Source organism: Bos grunniens, chromosome 1 (assembly GCF_055505025.1).
Source record: "Bos grunniens cultivar Pamir isolate PY7600 chromosome 1, Bosgru_T2T1.0, whole genome shotgun sequence".
Lineage (NCBI taxonomy): Eukaryota > Metazoa > Chordata > Mammalia > Artiodactyla > Bovidae > Bos > Bos grunniens.
This window is the reverse complement of record NC_141165.1, coordinates 4,639,682-4,662,462: the sequence shown is the minus strand read 5'-3', so window position 1 is coordinate 4,662,462 and position 22,781 is coordinate 4,639,682. Positions and strand designations below refer to the sequence as shown.

Below are 22,781 nucleotides of genomic sequence, written 5' to 3'. Positions count from 1 at the left end.
CAAGGCAAACCATTCAATATTACAGCAATCCAAGTCTACACCCCAACCAGTAGTGCTGAAGAAGCTGAAGTTCAACAGTTCTATGAAGACCTACAAGACCTTCTAGAACTAACACTCAAAAAAGATGTCCTTTTCATCGTAGGGGACTGGAATGCAAAAGTAGGAAGTTAAGAAATACCAGGAGCAACAGGCAAATTTGGCCTTGGAGTACAAAATGAAACAGGGCACAAGCCAACAGAGTTTTGCCAAGAGAACACACTGGTCATAGCAAACACCCTCTTCCAACAACACAAGAGATGACTCTACACATGGACATCATCGGATGGTCAATACCGAAATCAGATTGATTATATTCTTTGCAGCCAAAGATGGAGAAGCTCTATACAGTCAGCAAAAACAAGACCAAGAGATGACTGTGGCTCAGATCATGAACTTCTTATTGCCAAATTCAGACTTAAGTTTAACAAAGTAGGGAAAACCACAAGGCCTTTCAGGTATGACCTAATCAAATCCCTTATAATTATTCAGTGGAAGAGACAAACAGATTCAAGGGATTAGATCTGATAGACAGAGTGCCTGATGAACTACGGACAGCAGTTCACGATATTATACAAGAGGCAGTGATCAAGACCATTCCCAAGAAAAATAAATGCAAAAAAGCAAAGTGGTTGTCTGAGGAGGCCTTACAAATAGCTGAGAAAAAAAGAGAAGCAAAAGGCAAAGGAGGAAAGGAAAGATATACCTACTTGAATGCAGAGTTCCAAAGAATATCTTCAAAGAGAGATAAGAAAGCCTTCCTCAGTCATCAGTGCAAAGAAATAGAGAAAAACAATATAATGGGAAAGACTAGAGATCTCTTCAAGAAAATTAGAGATACAAGGAAATATTTCAGGCAAAGATGGACACAATAAAGGATAGAAACACTATGCACGTAACAGAAGCAGGTATTTCCCAGCATCAGGGACTTTTCCAATGAGTCATCTGTTTGCATCAGATGACCAAAATACTGAGCTTCTGCTTCAGCATCAGTCCTTCCAGTGAATATTCAGGGTTGATCTCCCTTAAGATTGACTGGTTTGATCTCCTTGCTGTCCAAGGGACTTTTAGGAATCTTCTCCAGCACTACAGTTCGAAGGCATCAATTCTTTGGTGTTCTACCTTCTTTACTGTCCAGCTCTCACAACCATACATGACCACTGGGAAGACCATTGCCTTGACTATACAGACCTTTGTCAGCAGAGTAATGTCTCTGCTTTTCAACACACTGTCTAGGTTTGTCATTGCTTTCCTGCCAAGAAGCAATCATCTTCTGGTGTCATGGCTGCAGTCACCGTTCGCAGTGATTTTGGAGCCCAAGGAGAGTAAATCTGTCACTGCTTCCACCTTTCCCCCTTCTATTTGCCATGTAGTAATGGGGCTGGATGCCATGACCTTCGTTTTTTAATATTTAGTCTTAAGCTGGCTCTTTCACTCTCCTCCTCAACCCTCATCAATAGCCTCTTCAGATCCTTTTTGCTTTTTGCCATTAGAGTGGTATCATCTACATATCTGAGGTTATTGATGTTTCTCCTACCTATCTTGATTCCAGCTTGTAACTCATCCTGTCTGGCATTCCTCATGATGTGCTCAGCATTTAGATTAAACAAATAGGGTGACAGCAGACAGCCCTGCCATACCCCTTTCTTGATCTCGAACCGATCAGTTGTTCCATACAGGGTTCTAACTGTTGCTTCTAGACCCATATACAGGTTTCTCAGGAGATAGGTAAGATGCTCTGGTATTCCCATCTCTCTAAGAGCTTTCCACAGTTTGTCATGATCTCACTCAAAGGCTTTAGCGTAGTCAATGAAACAGAAGTAGATGTCTTTCTGAGATTCCCTTAACTTTCTCTATCATCTAGCGAATGCTGGCAATTTGCTGTCTAGTTCCTCTTACTTTTCTGAACCCAACTTGGACAAGTTCTTGATTTGCATAATGCTGAAGCCTAGCATGCAAGATTTTAAGCATGACCTTACTAGCATGGGAGATGAGTGCAACTGTCTGATGGTTAGCACATTCTTTGGTACTACCCTTCTTGGGAATTGGGATGAGGATTGACCTTTTCCAGTCCTGTGGCCACTGCTGGGTCTTCCAGATTTGCTGACATAATGAATGCAAAACCTTGATGGCATCATCCTTTAGGGATTTGAATAGTCCTGCTGGGATTTCATCGTATCCACTAGCTTTATTAACAACAGTGCTTTCTAAGGCCCACGTGACTTCGCACTCCAGAATATTTGGCTCTGGGTGACTAACCACACCATTGGAGTAATCCAGTTCATTACAATCTTTTTTATCCAGTTCTTCCTTGTATTCTTTCCATCTCTTCTTGATCTCTTCAGCATATACTAGGTCTCTACCGTATTTATCCTTTATTGTGCCCATCTTTGGGTAGAATGCTCCCTTGACGTTTCCAATTTTCCTGAAGAGATCTCCGGTCTTCCCCCCTTTGTTGTTTTCTTCTAATATTAAACACTGTTCATTGAAGAAGGCCTTCTTGTTTCTTCTAGCTGTTCTTTGAACCCTGCCTTTAATTGGACTCCCTCTCTCCCTTGCTTTTCGCTTCTCTTTGCTCTTCCGCTGTTCGTAAAACCTCCTCGGATAGCCACTTTGCCTTCTTGCTTTTCTTTTTCTTTGGTATGGTTTTGTTCACCACCTCCTGTACAGTATTACAGGCATCTGTCCATAGTTCTTCAGGCACACTGTTATCTAGATCTAGTCCCTTGAATCTATTCATTACCTCTACTGTGAATTCATACAGGATTTGACTGAAGTCATACCTGGCTAGTTTAAGCCTGCATTTTGCTATAAGAAGCTGATGATCTGGGCCACAGTCAACTCCAGGTCTTGTCTTTGCTGAGTGTATACAAATTCTCCATCTTCAGCTACAAAGAATGTAATCGATTTGACTTTGGTATTGACCATTTGGTGATGTCCATGTGTAAAATTGTCTCTTGTGTTGTTGAAAAATAGTATTTGCTATGACTAGTGCATTCTCTTGGCAGAATTCAGTTATCCTTTGCCCTGCTTCATTTTGTTATCCAAGGCCAGACTTGCCTGTTACTCCAGAGATATCTTGATTTCCTACTTTTGCATTCCAATCCCAGATGATGAGTAGAACATCAATTTTGGTGTTAGTTCTAGGAGGTCTTCTAGGTCTTCCTAGAATTGATCGAGTTCAGTTTCTTCAGCATCGGTGGCAGTGTCCTAGACTCGGATTATTGTAATGTTGAATGGCTTGCCTTGGAAATGAACCAAGATCATTCTGTACTTTTTGAGGTTGTACCCAAGTCCTGTATTTCAGACTGTTGGTCACGAGGGCTACTCTGTTTCTTCTAAGAGATTTTTGCCTGCAGTAGTAGATGTAATGGTCCTCTTTATTAAATTCACCCGTCCCCGTCCATTTTCGTGTGCTGATTCCTATGATGTCAGTGTTTATTCTTACATGAACTCTCCTCTGCTCTTCCCGAGTAGCATACTGGACACCTTCAGACCTGGGGGACTCGTCTTTCAGTGTCTTGTCTTTTTGACCTCTCATACAGTTCACTGTGTTCTCATGTGAGTACACTGGGGTGGTTTGCCATTCCCTCCTCCAGTGGATCACGTTTTGTCAGAACTCTCTGCTATGACCCATCCGTCTTGGGTGGCCCTGCAGAGCATGGCTCATAGCTTCATTCATAAGCCCCTTCACCACGACAAGGCAGTGGTCCATGAAGGGGATATATACCCTGTGGCCAGTGGTCCATGAAGGGGATATATACACCCTGGCCAAGTTGGGTTTATTTCAGGAATCAAGGTTAGTTTAACATCTGGAAATATCAAATTACCAAACAATTTAACATCTGAAAATATCAAATTATTTTGATAATATCAAAAAGAGTTCAACATTAACATTGAAATATACTTTACACACACACACACCATGAGTCTGTTGGACTTATTTCAGGAATGCAGTTAGTTTAACATCTGAAAATCAATTAATGTAATATACTATATTAATAGAATACAGGACAAAAATTGCATGCATATGCACTGCAAGTAAGGCATATGAACTCAGTGAACCTGAATCTTTTATTTGGGACAATAAACATGCCTGTGAGCTTTCTTGATGGGTCAGCAGTAAAGAATCTGCCTGCAATGCAGGAGACCCAGGTTCTATCCCTGGATCAAGAAGATCCCCTGGAGGAGGCCATGGCAACTCACTCCAGTATTTCTTCCTGGAGGATCCCATGGACAGAGGACCCTGACAGGCTACAGTCCATAAGGTCTGAAAGAGTAGGTCATGACTGAAGTGACTGAGCATGCATGCACAAACATGCCTGTCCTTTGCTCCAGAGAGGGACGTTACCTTCATTACAGTGCTCAGTAAGCTTCCCTGATGTTGGTTCCAAAGGAAGATACTGTTCCTATCCCCAAAGCTGTCCACTCTACAAAACATCCTTAATAAGATGGCCTGAAACAAAAGCAATGTGAGACACATGGAGAATCGGCTAAACAGAAAATGTATCCATAATTAAGAGCACAGATACATCATCCATCTCACAGTGTGGAGGTTGGGAGAGTAGAGAAGATGAGATAAGTGGACAAGATGCTATTACCTCTCTTTTTAGTTTTTTGTTTTCTTCGCAGTGTCTCAATAGATGAGAGTTTCAAATAAGAGGGAGCACTGGGCATAGGGCATCTGGAAGACTGAGAGGGTAGACAAAGGAAGCAGAGGTACTGGGCCCTGCCCAGGGCCCTCCTGCAGTTGATGATCACAAGTTTAAATAAAGTCACAGTTATGACAGTTTTAACCAGGTTTGTCCCACTTCTTGGGTGCAAGGACAAAGTAGGCAGAGGACTGGCTTTAACCAGGATTGTAGTTTTTCTGGGCAAGCTCGACAGACAAAAAGTAGATGCACCCAGACAGGAGAAGACAGTGGTGGCCCAGGGAGTGAAGGCTGGATGAAGAAGAGAGTGGGGAGAGGAAGGACAGTGAAAAATGAATGGGGCTAAAGGACCAGAGCTGCTGATGTGGGTGGACGGTGGTCGGAGTGCAGGTATTGCAGTATGTGAACTAGGAGACAGGAGGTGGCGGTCAAGTAGTGAAGTGCTTAAAGTCGACGTTTAGAGCTATGCAAACATGGGATGGGTAGCTGAGGGTGGAGGAAAAGATCACTGGAGGAGAGGTGTTCAGGAAACTGAGTGGCCAGAGTGTCGGATGGGTCATTTATGAGCTTGTTGGAGTCACCAAACAAAGCTGGAATCAGGTGGAGAGAAAGGCAGGTGCTAAACTGTTCAGGGAATGATGGGGGAGGGGTAACCGGGAAGTTACTAAGGATTGTGACAGGGAGGGTGGCAGCTGCTCTGGACTGGTGGCAGACTACTCATTCATTTAATAAGTATTTCTTTATATACGACTAACATTGTGGGAGAGACTAATTATTATCACTGTTCTCAAGAACTGTATGAACTAACACAAAGATAATGCATATACCTGTAAGAAGCTAAACAACAGGGCAAGCATTGCAATATGTAGAGTCAGAAAGAACAGTGACTCGAGGTTCTGGAGATTGGAGCTCTAGTTCCAGCCCTGCCAATAATGAGCTGTGAAAGCGAAAGTGTTTGTCACTCAGTCATGTTCGACTTTGTGACCTCATGAACTGTAGCCCGGCAGGCTCCTCTGTCCGTACAGTTCTCCAGACAAGAATACTGGAGTGGGTAGCCATTCCCTTCTCCAGGGGATCTTCCTGATCCGGAGATCGAACCCAAGTCTCCTGCATTGCAGGCAGATTCTTTATCGTCTGAGCCACCAGGGAAGCCCAATTAGCTGTGAGCTGGGGCCAATCACTTGATCTCACCTGGCCTTGGTTTCTACATTTGGATATGGATTAAATTATTCCCAGGCGACCTCAGGGTCTAACATTCTGTGATATAAAGTAATACATCTATCCAAAGGAAGTTAGAGGAATAAGCATAATTGTTTAGATGTTACAGGAAGAGGAAATAGAAGCATGAAGAATTTGCCTGGCAGCAGGCTAAATCAGGTTCATTGTTTGTTAGTCCATTTGGAGTGTAGAGGGGGATTCCTGGATGGTTCAGCGAGTAAAGAATCCACCTGCAGTGCAGGAGACACAGAAGATTTAGATTCAGTTCCTGGGTTAGGAAGATCCCTTGGAGGACGCAATGGCAACCCACTCCGGTATTCTTGCCTGGAAAATCCAATGGACAGGGAAGCCTGGTGGGCTACAGTCCATGGGGTTACAAAGAGTCAGATATGACTGACTGATTAAGTGTGCGCGCGCGCCGCACACACACACACACACACACACACACACACACACACACGGTGCAGAGAAGGTACCCTCATCCACACTTGTTTGCCTCCACTTACGCAGAGCTGTGTTTTTCTTTCCATTATGTCTATTTGGTTCTGGCTAGGTCATGATTGCTTATCTCAAAGACCAAAGAAAATACCATTAGAACCCATCACCAGAACATCTACATTTCACACAACCCTGAAAGGATACGTTTTTATAGGAAGCAAAGAGGTATGTCGCCCTGTAGGAACTGTATGTCACTTTAGGGTGATTAGGCTGACATGCATTTCCCTGATGGAAAACATAATGAACGGGTACCATAACCCTTGACATCAGGATAACGTTGAGGTGGGATTGGAGGTCAAGGTTTAGAAGGATATAATTGAGGTGAGGGGATAGAACAGCTTTTCTTCTGGAACAGATTCTTCCTTTGTAACTTCAATGTGACTCCTGTATTTTTTAATGCATGCCAGCACATTCACTCATACAGTTAACAGATGTTCATTGAGATCCAGTTGTATGCTAGGCTCCATTGTAAGGGCGAGAAGTAGTGTAGAGAGCAAAATAGCTAAGAGCCCTGGCCTTTCTCCCTTTGCCAGTGTATACTGAATGGGGGAGAGGGACATAATAGGAAAATGGATAAGGTATTTTTCAGGGAATGATCAATACTGTGAAGCCTGTAAGCATATGTTTATGCCTTACTAGGTTCTGATAACTAAAGCCAAAGGGTACCATGATGAATAAAAGCCTCTTGCCGTAGTTTGTAAATTTTAACCATGGGCTCCTTTAGCTGGGGTTGTCTGGAAAGTGAGACCTCAAAAATGAATTTTCAGTCACGCAGAGATGGAGTGGAAAGAGCAATGTTCCAAGGAGGCAGCATGTTCAAGACATATAAAGAAGGCTACTGTGGCTGGAATGTCTCAAGGACAGGAGAGTGTAACAGAAGGTGAGGCTGAAGCCTGAGTCAGGGCCTAGAATAATCCGGGCCTTGTAAGTCAGATCAGAGGGTGAACGTTTGACTTCTTATTTCTCTACTGTGGTAAGCCATTGGAGGGTTTTGAGGAGGGACATTCTGTGACTTGACTTTTCATCTTAGAAGTTTACTCTGGCAGTCGTGTAGGGAATAGACCCAGGGCCGCGTGAGGGGAAGCGGGAGCTCTGTTAAAAGCTGAGGGGTTATGGAGGCCTGGTGCGGGGGAGGGATATGGAGAAGTTGAATTTGAGACCTGTTCTGAAGGCAGGATAACAGGGCAAGCTGACTGATGGCATGTGGGGTGTTAGAAAGAGAGGAGTCGAAGGACAAAAGCCCCTGCATTGGGTGCACAGAGTCCTAACCGCTGGACCCCAGCACTGTGCTCCTGGAGCCTGGAACTGTGTTCTTCATTAAGCACTGGTAGAATGAATGAATACCATAGCTGTTGATAGGGTTAGGGTCTAGGCCTAGATCAAGTGCCCTGCCTCAAAGGAGGGCTTTCTCCCTTTTGCCTGACAGATGTCTTATCCACCTGGGGCCCGCTGGCATTTTACCACTATACACACTGAACTGCAATATAAAACGGTATTTCGCTTTTCAGCACCCTAAATGGACCCTTTCCACAGAGTCAGCTGATGCTGAAGTAGGTCAGAACAGGGCATGTGTCTGTGATCTGTATAGGGCATATAACCCTGTTACGACCTGTGGTAAATTGTCTGCAAAGATGGCTGGGACTTCCCTCGTAGTCCAGTGGTTAAGAAACTGCTTTGCAATGCAAAGGAAGCAGGTTCAATCCCTGGTCAGGGAACTAAGATCCCACGTGCTACGGAGCAACGAAGCCTACGAGCTACAACTAGAGAGTCTGTGCGCCACAATGAAAGGTCCTGCATGACACAAGGAAGTTCCTGCGTGCTACAACTAAGGTCCACACAGCCAAATCAGTTCATTAAAAAAACAGCTTTTTTTCATGTCTGTGCATATGTTGCCCATCCCAACAACAGACAGAGTTTGTTCCCCATCCCCTTGAATCTGGTGGCCTTGAGACACGCTCAATAGAAGTTAAAATAACGTCCTATGACTTTGGGCCTGGGACTTAAGAGCCCTTGCAACTTTCAGTTTTAATGCCTTGGGATCTAGACCACCAGGTTTAAGAAGCTTGTAATTCTAAATGATGTGAAACCACAGGGAGAGAGAGAAGCTCAGCCAGCGTCCAGCCATCCCAGCCTCTGCAGCTGAGGTGTGAAACATGAATCAAGCCGTCTTGGATTCTCCAGCCCAGACAAGGTGTGCCAGCCAGCCAAATGCAGCAGACAAAGGAACCCCGCTCAAATCGCACAATCATGAGAGAGAATAAATGGGGCTGTTTTAGGCCACTGCTTTGGGGAGTTATTTGTTATTTAGCAACAGATAGCTAAACTAGAATCTGTTCCAGGATCCATTTTATGGCACAACTTCTAGAAACACACTGTATTTAAAAGCAGAGCGCCTTCAATTTCTAGCAAAACTACAGATGCAATTGTCTCTTGTCTCAGCTGTGTCCGTTCTAGGAATCAGTTCCAAAGGTATCCTGGCAAAAATACAGAGAGATATATTGGCTATTAATTTCAGCACTATTTACAATAGCATCAAACTTCAAACACCTCAAATATCTATCAGTAGGGGACTGGATGCATAAGCTATGTAGCATCCATGTGATTGAGTACCACTGCTGCTACTGCTGCTAAGTCGCTTCAGTCGTGTCCGATTCTGTGCGACCCCATAGACGGCAGCCCACCAGGCTCCACCGTCCCTGGGATTCTCCAGGCAAGAACACTGGAGTGGGTTGCCATTTCCTTCTCCAATGCATGAAAGTGAAAAGTGAAAGGGAAGTCACTCAGTCGTGTCCGACTCCTAGTGACCCCATGGACTGCAGCCCACCAGGCTTCTCCGTCTAGGCAACTGTAAAAAAGGACACTGACCACCTCTGAAACACTGTGCAGAAACGTGTGTGGTATGTTGTGCTACTGTTTAATTTTTTTTTTTTTTTTTTTTTGAATCACCGCCGTAGGAGTGAGGCCGAAGCCTAAGCCCAAGCCGAAGCTGCCGGCGCTGTTCATCCTGATCCGCGCTGCCGCTGCCTCCCTCCCCAACGTCTACAACGCGTCAGCGACGGATAATTATTTTTTTAATGGAAGGATAAAATATAACATTTTCAAAAGAAATTACTGCCTATAAGGGGAGAGAGGAGATAGGGTAAATGATACCACAGGAATATAATCTGCAAACTCCAGACTGTGGGAAGCATTATGAAACAGCCGACCCAGTTTCTTCAATAATTAAAGATTTTTTTTAAAGGGTGATAGAATGGGAACCTGGTGATTAAAAAGAGGGACTTAAGAACATATGGACCAATTATAATTTATGAACCTATTTGTATTCTGATTTGAATAATTAAACCCAAAGTTTATGAGACAATGGGAAAATGAGACAATGTTTTGTAATAGCGTATAAGGGAAAAGAATCTGAAAAAAATGTATGCACATATTCACATGTATGAATAACTGCGGTACACCTGAAACCAGCATGACATTTTAAATCAGCTACAGTAAACAATTTTAATTTAATTAAAAAAGAATTTCCTGTGTCATGTTATTCCTTACACTTAGGAGAAGGTTTAAATAACATGTAAATAGTCCCCTTCTTCTCTTCCAAACACATGTCTTTCATTCACTCAGTCATTCAGCACTCCTTGGTCGAGGGACTGTGTGAGAGGTTCTGGTGTTGGGGACAGGGTGCTGCCACCCAGAAGGCTGTCAGCATGTGTGCCGGATGCTTACTGCACCGTGGGACAGAAGAGGGCTGTGGCGGAGGCCTGTGCAAGCAGAGGGAGAGCCTGGGTGCTCTAGTAGGGGTGGGGGAGAAGTTTCAGAAGAGGCAGTGTCTGGGGCATGGTTCTGGAGAATGGGCTTCCCTTGTGGCTCAACTGGTAAAGAATCCGCCTGCAATGAAGGAGACCTGGGTTCCATCCCTGGGTTGGGAAGATCCCCTGGAGAAGGGAAAGGCTACCCACTCCAGTATTCTGTCCTGAAGAATTCCATGGACTGTATAGTCAATGGGGTCGAAAAGATGGACACAACTGAGCGACTTTCACTTCGCTTCACTGGAGAAGAATTGGAATTAGCTTCTTTTGGAGGCAAGATGTAACCTGAAGCTTTCCACTTTACAAAATTCTTTTACTTTCAAATACCAAAGTGTCCTCATCTCCTTCCTCCAATTAAACAAATAACGTTGGCCAAAAGATCTGTTCAGGATCCAAATGAACTTTTTGGTTAACCCAGTATGTATGAGTCATCCTCAAAGTGTGGTCCCTGGACCAGCAGCATTGCCATCCCTTGGGAACTTTGAGTCATGCAAACTTTGAACCCCATCCCAGACCTGCTGAATCTGAGAACCATAGATTCACTTCCATAAAGGCAGCTTGAAGAAGTTAAGAAAGAAACCTGTCCTTTTGTCCAAGTTTTTAAAAATACATGATTATAGGGGAAATTTTGAGTGAATCCAAGATAGAAAAATAATTTAGCGTGGCTGAGAGCCTGCCCAAGGAGGGCTTGTGGAGTCCCCAGTGTTCCACAGAGAGAGCCCCAAGTTCCAGGCTGGGCAGCTGCTGTCAGCCACCCAGGAGCACCTGCACACCAGGGAGGTCAGAGACTCGAGAGGACCAGACTGCCAGTCTCCTCCTCTGAGATAGCAGTCCTGAGGCCAAATGCCAGATAAGAAGATTATTCTCGGAGAGGGAGAGTATGTAGGACAAAGGATAATGAGTAATAAAATTGTATGATAAAATTTTTGTGAAAACATGTAGAAACATTTTACTTTTTTCACATGACTACTAGAAAATGTTAAATAGTCTGTGTAGCTCCCCTTTGTGGCTTGTATAATATTCCTCTTAGCACAGGTGGTATGTAAGGTATATATGAAATGGAGGATGGGCAGGATACAAAATTTGACTTTTTTTCTCCAGCTCTGGGCAGGAGAGTGGGTGAACCACAAGTGATCATTTCTTATTCGCGTGTCATTTGTACTGGTATCATGAAGATAGCTTGATGATACCAGACATAAAAATCCTGCAGCAAACATCTTTTATATCCATACTCAAAAGCAGTTTTTAAATTCTAGAAAATAGACTTCCCATTGGAAGAGAATGCATCACTTTGTAAAAACTAGGACATACCTCAATATATAGCAAAATAGCCACCCCTACTCCTCCCCTTGACTGCTTCAGACATGGGTCATTAATCAGGACATGTTTTTCCTTCCAGTCTCAAACACAGTGTCAATGTCCTTATCAACTGAGTGGTCTGAGGAGCCATGCAGCTGGTGAGAGATGCAGCCATGGTACAAAGTTAGGTCAAGCTGACTCCAAAGACTGAATCTCTTCTTTATGCCACACAGAGTCCCACTTCATAACTGGGGCACACTTATATTTCTAGTTAAAGTCAATAAATCAATGTCTTATAAATTTGGTTGGTTGGCACAAGTCCACCCTTGAGAGATCACATATCTTTTGATGTGCTGGCAACTAAAAGCCGGCTCTAGCCCAGGAATGGCCTGTGCAGAGCATGGGTACTCTCTTTTCCCTGCACTTTGACAGACCTTGCCCATCAATTGAAGCACTCTTTTCTGTCAAACCTAAACAGTAGCCTCACAGTCCTCTTCAATGCTGGGCTCCATGAAGTCACTGCTTTTACTTTTTGGACCGCAGCATTTGGGATCCTAGTTCCCCGACCAGGGATCAAACCCACGCCCCCTGTGTTGGAAGCTCAGTCTTAACCACTGACCACCAGGGAAGTCCTACTGTGTCTGGTCTAGAACCCACCAGGGAGTTTTGGAATGAAATTTACGGCAAAGATAGTAACAGTTGTTACTGTATTAGGATTATTCTGATATTATCTAATGTAGTATCTAATATATCTGAAATATACCTAACATATTTCTATATTCAGAATGTTGACATTGCTGCTATTCAGGAAAGTGTACGCTGGACTTCTCTGGCAGTCTAGTGGTTAAGACTTGGAACTTCCATTGCAGGGGGCATGGATTCTATCCCTGGATGGGGAACTAAAATCCCACATTCCATGTGGTGCACCCAATAAAAAGAAAGAAAGAAAGTGTCCACAGCTAGAAGGCAAATTTATAAGTATAAATAAAGGGTGTGGCCAAAAGGTGGTGTCCCAGAAGAAGTACACTGTAAAAATTTCACATTAAAGGAACTCTCAAGGATATTCAACTGAAAGTGCAAAGGAAAACATATTGAAAGCTGATCTAAAGTTAGAAAGGGTGTGACATTTGCTAAAGCATAGAAAAGATTCCCTGAAGGGGGGCACTATTCAAACTACTTAATACAGTTTTTACAAAGAGATAAAACATTTTATCAGTGTTTCTGTTTTTAATAACAATCTTTTAAATAAATGTTAGTTTTGCCATTTAAAAAAATTATTGTATTGAAGTATAATTGATTTACAATGTTGTGTTAATTTCTGCTGTACAGCAAAGTGATTCAGTTTTTTTTAAATTTTATTTTATTTTTAAACTTTACATAATTAGTTTTGCCAAATATCAAAATGAATCCGCCACAGGTATACATGTGTTCCCCATCCTGAACCCTCCTCCCTCCTCCCTCCCCATACCATCCCTCTGGGTTGTCCCAGTGCACCAGCCCCAAGCATCCAGTATTGTGCATCGAACCTGGACTGGCAACTTGTTTCTTACATGATATTTTACATGTTTCAATGCCATTCTCCCAAATCTTCCCACCCTCTCCCTCTCCCACAGAGTCCATAAGACTGTTCTATACATCAGTGTCTCTTTTGCTGTCTCGTACACCGGGTTATTGTTACTATCTTTCTAAATTCCATATATATGCATTAGTATACTGTATTGATGTTTTTCCTTCTGGCTTACTTCACTCTGTATAATAGGCTCCAGTTTCATCCACCTCATTAGAACTGATTCAAATGTATTCTTTTTCATGGCTGAGTAATACTCCATTGTGTATATGTACCAAAGCTTTCTTATCCATTCATCTGCTGATGGACATCTAGGTTGCTTCCATGTCCTGGCTATTATAAACAGTGCTGCAATGAACATTGGGGTACACGTGTCTCTTTCCCTTCTGGTTTCCTCGGTGTGTATGCCCAGCAGTGGGATTGCTGGATCATAAGGCAGTTCTATTTCCAGTTTTTTAAGGAATCTCCACACTGTTCTCCATAGTGGCTGTACTAGTTTGCATTCCCACCAACAGTGTAAGAGGGTTCCCTTTTCTCCACACCCTCTCCAGCATTTATTATTTGTAGACTTTTGGATCACAGCCATTCTGACTGGTGTGAAATGGTACCTCATAGTGGTTTTGATTTGCATTTCTCTGATAATGAGTGATGTTGAGCATCTTTCCATGTGTTTGTTAGCCATCTGTATGTCTTCTTTGGAGAAATGTCTATTTAGTTCTTTGGCTCATTTTTTGATTGGGTCATTTATTTTTCTGGAGTTGAGCTGTAGGAGTTGCTTGTATATTTTTGAGATTAGTTGTTTGTCGGTTGCTTCATTTGCTATTATTTTCTCCCATTCTGAAGGCTGTCTTTTCACCTTGCTAATAGTTTCCTTTGATGTGCAGAAGCTTTTAAGGTTAATTAGGTCCCATTTGTTTATTTTTGATTTTATTTCCAATATTCTGGGAGGTGGGTCATAGAGGATCCTGCTGTGATGTATGTCAGAGAGTGTTTTGCCTATGTTCTCCTCTAGGAGTTTTATAGTTTCTGGTCTTACGTTTAGATCTTTAATCCATTTTGAGTTTATTTTTGTGTATGGTGTTAGAAAGTGGTCTAGTTTCATTCTTTTACAAGTGGTTGACCAGATTTCCCAGCACCACTTGTTAAAGAGACTGTCTTTAATCCATTGTATAGATTCAGTTTTATATATACTCTTTCTTATGTTCTTTTCCATCATGGTTTATTACAGTATATTCAATAGTTCCTCGCATTATACAGTAGGACCTTGTTATTTGTCCATTCTATATAAAATATTGGGTTGGCCTAAATGTTCATTCGAGTTTTCCCATGTTACATAAAATGAACGTTTTGGCCAGCTCAATAGGGTTGCATCTGGTAATCCCAATCTCCCAATCCATCCCTCCCCCACACCTCTTCCCCTCTATGTCTGTGAGTCATATCTGTTTCGTAAGATATATTCATTTGCTTTGTATTTTAGATTATCCATATAAGTGATATCATACGGTGTTTGTCTTTCTCTTTCTGACTTACTTCACTTGGTATGATCATCTCCAGGTCCATCCATGTTGCTGCAAATGGCATTATCTCATTCTTCTTTATGACTGAGTAATATTCTATTGCGTCCACTCATTTGTTGATGGACATTTAGGTGTTGTACCTAAATGGACATTTAGGAAATGTCTTGGCTGTTGTAAATAGTGCTGCTGTGAACATAGACGTGATGTGTCTTTTCTTATTTATTTTTAAATTTTCAAAATTAAATTTAAAGTTTTTATTTTATCCTATTCTTAATTTTTTTATTATTTTAGCATGTGTATTTTTGAATTGTAGTTTTGTTTGGATATAGGCCCACTCCCAGTCCACACTCCCTTCCCCCACTGCCCTCCATGGGGGATTGCTGGATCATATGGCAACTCTATTTTTAGTTTTTCTAAGGACCCTCCATACTGTCTTGCATAATGGCTGCACCATTCCCATCAAAAGTATAAGAGGGTTTCCTTTTATCCACACCCTCTTCAGCACTTGTTATTTGTGGACATTTTAATGTCTTGACTGGGGTGAGGTGCTACCTCATAGTAGCTTTGATTTGCATTTCTCTAATAATTAGCAATTAGCAATGTTGACCATCTTTTCATGTGCCTACTGGCCATCTGTCTTCTTTGGAGAAATGTCTATTTAGGTATTCTGCCCATTTTTTGATGGTGGTGTTTGTTGTTTTGTAGTTGGTTGTATAAGCTGTTTGTACATTTTATAAGCTCAGCCCTTGTCAGTTGCATCATTTGCAATATTTTTTCCCAGTCCATAAGTTGTCTTTTATTTGTTTATGGTTCCCTTTGCTATGCAAAAGCTTTTAAGTTTAATAAGGTCACATTTATTTATTTTTGCTTTTTTTTCCCTATTGCCTTGGGAGACTGACCTAGGAAAACATTGGTATGATTTATGTCAGAGAATGTTTTGCCTATGTTCTCTTCTAGAAGTTTTATGTTGTCATGTCTTATATTCAAGTCTTTAAGCCATCTTGAGTTTATTTTTGTGAATGGTGTGAGGGTGTGTTCTAACCTCATTGATTTACAGTGTTGCTGTTTTTAAACTATCCCTGTACATTTACAAATAAAAGTAAAAATGTTTTAATATTTTGGCAAAAATTGTAATGAAACAATTGTCATTTGTCCTATTATTATTAAGATTACTTTGCTCTGTTTCAGCTTGCATGGTCATTTTTATGCTCCTGAACTACCATGCAATGTGAGGACTGCCTGTATGTTGATAAAACAAGAAGAAATTCAAAATCATAGAACTGTGCTAATGCTTTGGCAGTGTAAGTATATTTTAAAGTCTAATTGGGGTTAGAAAAAAAGATAAAGATGCAGTGATATTGTAGACACATCTGCCAGTGCAAACCTATAACTCACACAGCTATTTCAAAGGTGTGTGATGCATCTGAGACACAGGTGATCTGGATATTCCTTGCCAAAAGGGTGGGAATATGAAAAGGAAAAGATGGAGAGCAAGTGTGAATCACTGTATAATGTCTCATCCCCAGAAAATATGGCGGTCCACGTCAAGCCATCTTTACATTTGCTTCCTAAGGAATGAGTCTGCACCAGTTAATTACAAGGCCAGTGGCTGCGAGTTCTCAGGGCTCCAGCTCCTCTTGCTGGGCATTTCTGCCTTCTACTTGCATGTTGGCTCTGTTTCAGGCTGGCGGCAAGTCAGGACAGCTGTCCCAGGCATCACATCCAAATGCCACATCATCACAGAGGCAGAGAGAGGATGTCTCTTCCAGTGTCTCCTTCTCAGGAGTAAGGAGAGGCCGTCCAGCCTATTGGCCAAAACTGGACCACGTGGCCGCTGTATCAGTCAGGGTTCAGGTGGACAACTAATGCCATTCTATGCATTCTGGATATAAAAGACTTAATACAGAGTTAGGGGTACACATGACTGCTGGGAGAGCTGGGAAGCAGAGTTCAGGAACTATCCTTGACGATCAGGCAGTTTGAGCCTGACCAGTCTTAGCCTGAAACACCACCTGAGTGTGTGATTCCTCAAGTCTGTACCAGGAAGCTGCTGACAGTCTCTCACCTGCTCACATGCATAGCTCCAGCCAGCCCTAGAGGAATAACACCATCCTTTTGCCCCGAATTCCTCTTGTGAGCAATCCTCTGGAACAGACAGAGACAGTGACTCCAGGGAAGCTTGCTTCCAAGACTTAGAAGGGAACTCAGACCATCCAGCACACCCGTCCCTGCACCAGCCCCAGCATGAGGGAACGGTCCTTGAGATTGGCTTAGGAAGGCAGGATTTCCCTTTGATCTGGAGTAGGGAAAAGTCACTCTCCACTGTGTCACATGGGGGAGGCTAACACCCATCCCCCCTCCCGAACCAGTGCTCAACTGAAAAGGAAACCGGGAGGAAAAGCTGTTGGTGAGACAACCAGCCGTGCCTGCTACATGCTGTTCACACCATAATCGTAATTTTCTTTGCAAATAAGCATATTTATTACCCAAATAGCTAGCTATATATTTTAAAGAAATGTGCTCTGTAACATTCACCACCTTACCTGTTATTACCCACACGGTACACTCTCTTGCAAGCTGCTCAAATCCTGTGCTAAATGGTAAAATTATAGCCAGCTGATTGATAATTTATAGTATTACTGCATTCAGTAAAAAGTTAAAGCTCCTCTTAGAAAATTTCTCCACTAGCTTTTCTTCTCCAGATCACCGGCCAGATTTATTTGTCTGCTGCTGCTTTAAATGCCTTGCCAGCACCCTGAGCACATCCTTGATTTAATGAACTTATTTGTGCAGCTCAAATTTACAAGATTGGCCGTGCCCCTTCCTGTGCGCCTCTTCCTGATCAACATTTGACTGTTTTTCTAACATCCCAGTTGATGCCATCCCAGTTTCCTCAGAGACTGTGGGATCAGTTTTCCCCTGAGAAAAGGAACGTGGATGGCTGTGAGTTCCTTTGAAGGCCCCAGGGGAAAAAATGCACGTGTCAAGGATGCTGACTGCTGCTTTTCTTACCAGGGCTCTTTACAGTAAATCCTTGCCATCAGTAAGCCCAGAAAACGAACCTTTTTGGTAGAGGAATCAGGAAAATTATGTATGTGCAGGTGCTAGGGAGTGGTTTCTGTTCTAGAAGGGCCTCAGCGTTTCCTCCCACGGGCCTCCTTGGGTGTGCAAGCTGCATATGTATTTATAACTCTGCAGTGAAAAAACTGAACTTTATTAGCAGAGATAACTGTCATAATTCAAGCAACTGCACTCTGTATAGCAACCAGAGACTCTAGGCAGCAGGATAATGTATGTTCTGTCAAACCGTGTGCAAGTATAGGTGCCTTATGAGTCACTAACTGGGCACAAACAAGGAAGAGGAAGCTCGGCTCCTATGGGGGGCCCTGGGGGGCCTGCAGAATGTGTCCAAATGCTTCTTCCAGAGAGCTGGCTTGGCCTTGAGGTCAGTGAAGTCATCGTGAATTTTTGCATCCTAGTAGCAGCCTGCTCCAGCATTCTTGCCTGGTCCGGAAAATTCCACGGCCTGGGCAGCATGGTGGGCTACCGTCTACGGGGTCACAGAGAGTTGACAAGACTGAGCGCGTACACACGCAGCAGCCTTCCGCAAATGTTTGTTGAGGGAATGAGTGAATGAGGTGTTGACCTACAGATGCGCTGTGGCTCCTGAATTGTCCTCTCTGTGTGTGTACTCCTCCCCTTCCTAGCCAAACGTTTATTCTAAATCAGCAGAGCCACAGCTGTGCCATTGAAAAGCCTCACTCGCAAACACAGTCAGCCAAGCGAGGAGGCTCTAAGCCAGCGACTCTCCATCTAGGCTGCACATGAGCCTCATTTGGCGATGTTTGGAAATCCCAGTGCTCACATTCGAACCTCAGACCAGCTGAAATCAGAAATCTCCAGAGCTGAGACCAAGGCATCGGAACCCGGCCAGTGAGAACCACGGGTCCACGAGGGCGTGGAGGCTGGGGGACCCAGAAGACACCCCTCAGCCAAAACCTTTCTAAGTTTAGCTCAGCTTCCAGTATTTTATCCTTTGCACTTGCAGTCAGATATCCTCGAGAGGTCCTTTACTGTGAAACGCTTGCAGTGCTGCATTCCCTGGGGGCTGATGGTGCAGACAGGAAGGAAGGACTTATGATGGGACTTAGCAATTTGTACATCTTTAGAATCTGAGGCAGGGAGGGCATGTCCCATGTCTCAGGAATATGGAATACTTGAAACAACAAAACAATGCCCAAGTTAGTGCCCTACTCTCCAGCCTCCTGGCCGCCGGCACGTGTGCGCTTGGGGCTCTGCCTGCTGCCTGGCGGCTACAGTCCCTAATCATAGCTCCCCCCTACCCCAGGTCTCTCTGGGGCCCTCCTCACTCTCCTGGGGAAGGCTGGGGAAAGGTAGATCAGGGTTGTTTTGGTTTGTAGCCCTCTTTAGAGTGGGGGACGGCTGAGCCGTGACTCAGGGGAAATTCTAAGTTGCTACAAGCTGCAGCAAGCGTGTGTCAGTGGGAGGTGAGAACGACAAACAGAGAGCTGAAAACCGTGCCAGGAACCTGCCTGGTGGATAATCAGAACTTGCCTATAAATAATAATGGAACGATGAACATGTTGGTGAAGTTATTTTCTAAAGCAGTGCATAGGCAAAATGAGTGCTTCTCATGAGCAAAACCTCAAGCGGTTCCAGAAGGCCAAGGAAAAATCCAGAATGCCTATCTGCTGGTGGTGCCTTTATGAACAATTTTGGTGCCTTTATGAACACCAGACAACTGATTTTTCCAGACAACTGAAAGCTACCCTCATTTGATGCCAAGAAACGTGAACTTTTAATTGTGTAAGGGGACTTTTTCTCAAAGGGATTATCTTCTCCTGAGAGGAGATCAACAGAGTGCATAGTCATTCACTGGCTTTTGGGGGTCTGGGAAGCAGAACCCAGATTTCCCTACAATCGCCCTTTTCACCTGGTCTCATGCTGGGGCCCAGGAATGGAGCATGGAACCCAGGCTGAAGGCCATCAGAGTGGCTCGTTTCCCCTGGGTGCTGGCCAGGAACTCTAGTGCACAGGCCTTATGACAATTATTTTCCTTGTTTTGAGCCCTTTCTGGCTTCCAAACACTCAGGTATGTTTTGAATAGATACAATGACTGCAAATCTGGCCTTTGTATAAGTACAGAATACTGAGATGAATGTACTGTTATTTCTTTTAGCGTTCTTAACATTTACTTTGGTTTTTTGAACATCTTCAAAAGACTCATAAAGCTGTTCCTATCCCATGACTTAAGCATACACAATGGAGAAACAGCTCAGGAAAGGGATCTAAAATAATCCATACCCAATTTCAGGCTCATTTCTCAAACTATTTTGTGCAAGGTCTTATTCTGCCTTGGGACCTTAGCCATGACAACTGATGTTACTGATGCACAATTAAAGTAAAATAAAACATCATACCATTTATCCCACAATCAGCTTTTATGAGACTTGCATTGTCATAGACTCTTAAGGGAAAAAAAACAAAATGTGTGTCTGTGGAAAATTTTGTACAAAACTCTGTGTACCTGACTCAGTTGTGAAGTTCCCCCAGGCCTCATGGTTGAGAATTGTGGGTGAAATTAAACCCACTGATGGATTAAGTGCCTACACTTGGTTCATTGCCGAGTTGGTGAAGGGAGGTGGGATGCTGTCAGAAGCTGTCACATCAGGATGTGACAAGGAGGGAAGAAGCTGCCACTCACTCCGGTGGCAGAGATGTGCCGTGTGGGGAAGACGCCAGCCCTGGCAGCCTCACTGGGCCCTGTTCTCAGGGCCCCATTATATTACCCAGAGTGACACACGCACTTCACAATTACAGCTTTGTGTCATTAGAAAAGTCTATAATTATGGCCACATGGCTTTTTTTTTTTCTCCCAAGGCAGGAAAGTGCTTAATACATTTCAGGAAGCCTTACATTAAAGAATGGTTAGGTCTAGACATTTAAAATGACAAATTTGAATTATCTGGTAAGACCACTAATCTAGGTTTCCCAATTCCAACTAATAGGATAGAAAATTAAAAAGAAGAGTCCCAGCTTTTATTTCCAGTTGTGTTACTAATTAGCTATGTGGTCTGGGAGCCCGGTTTTCATATCTTTAAACTGGAAAGGCCTAGATTTACACTCTCTAGTATAGTGCTACATACAATTATTTAAATTTAAGTTAATTAAAAATAAATAAGATTTAAAATTCAGTTCCCCTCGGGACTTCCCTGGTGGTCCAGTGGTGAAGACTCTGCTCCCAGTGCAGGGGGCCCAGGTTCGATCCCTAGTCAAGAAACTGGATCCCACATGCCACAACCAAGAGTTCGTATGCCACGATTAAGAGTTTGCATGCTGGAACTGGAAGATCCCACATGCCACAACTAAAGATTCCACAGGTTACAACTAAGACCCAGTGCAACCAAATAAAACGTTAAAAAAAATTGAGTACCCCAGACACATTAAAAGTGTACCACACTAGACAGTGCAAATCTAGGCCTTTCCAGTTTCAGTTCAGTTCAGTAGCTCAGTCGTGTCTGACTCTTTGCAATGGACTGCAGCACGCCAGGCTCCCTGTCCCTCACTATCTCCCAGAGCTTGCTCAAACTCATGTCCATTAAGTCAGTGATGCCATCCAACCATCTCATCCTCTGTCGCCCCTTCTCCTCCTGCCTTCAATCTTTCCCAGCATCAGGGTCTTTTCAAATGAGTCAGTTTTTTGCATCAGGTGGCCAAAGTATTGGAGTTTCAGCTTCAGCATCAGTCCTTCCAATGAATATTCAGAACTGATTTCCTTTAGGATGGACTCGTTTGATCTCCTTGCAGTCCAAGGGACTTTCTAGTTTAAAGGTATGAAAACCGAGCTCCCAGACCACATAGCTAGTTAATAGCACAACTGGAAATAAAAGCTGGGACTCCTCTTTTTAATTTTCTATCCTATTACATGAGTTGGGTGGCCATGATATTGGAGAGTGCAGATGTAGAACATTTCCATCATCACTGAAAATTCTATTGGTCTGCCCTGCTTTAGATCCTGAAGGTAAAATATGTTTCACATCTTGTGCCCCTGCGTGTTGATGGATAATGATGATGGAAAATGTCCCAGGCTATCTGCTCAGGTTGTGAGCCATCCTGGCTCTGAGAACTGCTCCCTGGTCCACTGGACTGGGCACGGCATAGATGCTTTGAAAGCCGTCACTTCTTTTAGACGATGGCTGACCGGGCCAGCAGTGGCCACCTGATCCAAGTACAGTCCCTTGGACCCTCTCTCATGGGAATTTGGTGCTAAGATTCAGATATAGCCTCTAAACATGACTACGTTGAGTCTGAGTGACCACATGATCTCAAGCAGCTAGAAATGCAGAGAAAGCCTGACTGCAGACATAAAATAGTGAGGGAAGCATGCAAAAACCCAGACATCAAGGACTTTCAAGTTCCTGGTTGCTCAGGCCCAGCTGCATTCTTGCAGTTGAGTTTGGGGAGATATCTTTGTATGTTTGTATGAAATTTCTCTCTTTTTGGCTCCAGGGTGGCTCAAGTTGGTTTCCATTACCTGTAACTGAAGAATCTACTATCTAAACCAAGAGTTGTTTCTGAGAATTGAGAAGAACTCTAAAGCTCTATTCAGACACAGCAGAAGAATGTAGTGATTGATTGACGATGTCTGCCATGGGTACGGATTGGGGAAGTGGAAGCATCTGTGCTAAATATTGGCCAACTCTGATGAGCTAATTTCTGGAAAGCTCTTCAGCTCTCAAATTCTTTTTGTTTCTCTGATGAATACTTATGGATTTTTCTTCTGATAACGCTGGATGAACAGCATATTTTTGCTTCACATCCTTATGTTTTCTATTAACTGTTTCCATTGGTGAAATAAAGTTTAATGACACTTTACTACCTTAGAGAAATAATAAATTGGAGCTATTAAGCATCAAAGTCTCCAAGCTGTACATAAAATGTGAGCTCTAAATCCAATAAAATTTTAGCAAACTTTTATTGGATTTAGAAAAACATCTACTTCTGCTTCATTGACTATACTAAAGCCTTGGACTGTGTGGATCACAACAAATTGTGGAACATTCTTAAAGAGATGGGAATACCAGACCACCTTACCTGCCTCCTGAGAAACCTATATTCAGGTTAACAAGCAACAGTTAGAATCAGACATGGAACAACAGACTGGTTC

General features: G+C 43.1%; 1 protein-coding gene across 5 annotated transcripts in view; it reads left to right on the top strand.

Annotated features, from left to right (window-relative positions):
- The window catches only part of LOC147378866 (uncharacterized), a 36,050-nt gene extending 13,561 nt beyond the window's left edge, over positions 1 to 22,489 (top strand). For 2 of the 5 annotated variants that reach the window (XM_086399018.1, XM_086398712.1), the window contains 2 exons: positions 15,782 to 15,894; positions 22,124 to 22,489. In XM_086399018.1, the coding sequence (XP_086255144.1) occupies positions 15,782 to 15,825 (44 nt within the window). In that variant the 3' untranslated portion in view covers positions 15,826 to 15,894; positions 22,124 to 22,489. Of the gene's footprint in view, positions 1 to 7,171; positions 7,345 to 9,358; positions 9,926 to 15,781; positions 15,895 to 22,123 lie in introns of those variants that run through there. The other 3 variants (XM_086398648.1, XM_086398870.1, XM_086398797.1) reach the window with 3 other exon arrangements.
- The last annotated feature ends 292 nt before the right edge of the window (positions 22,490 to 22,781 follow it).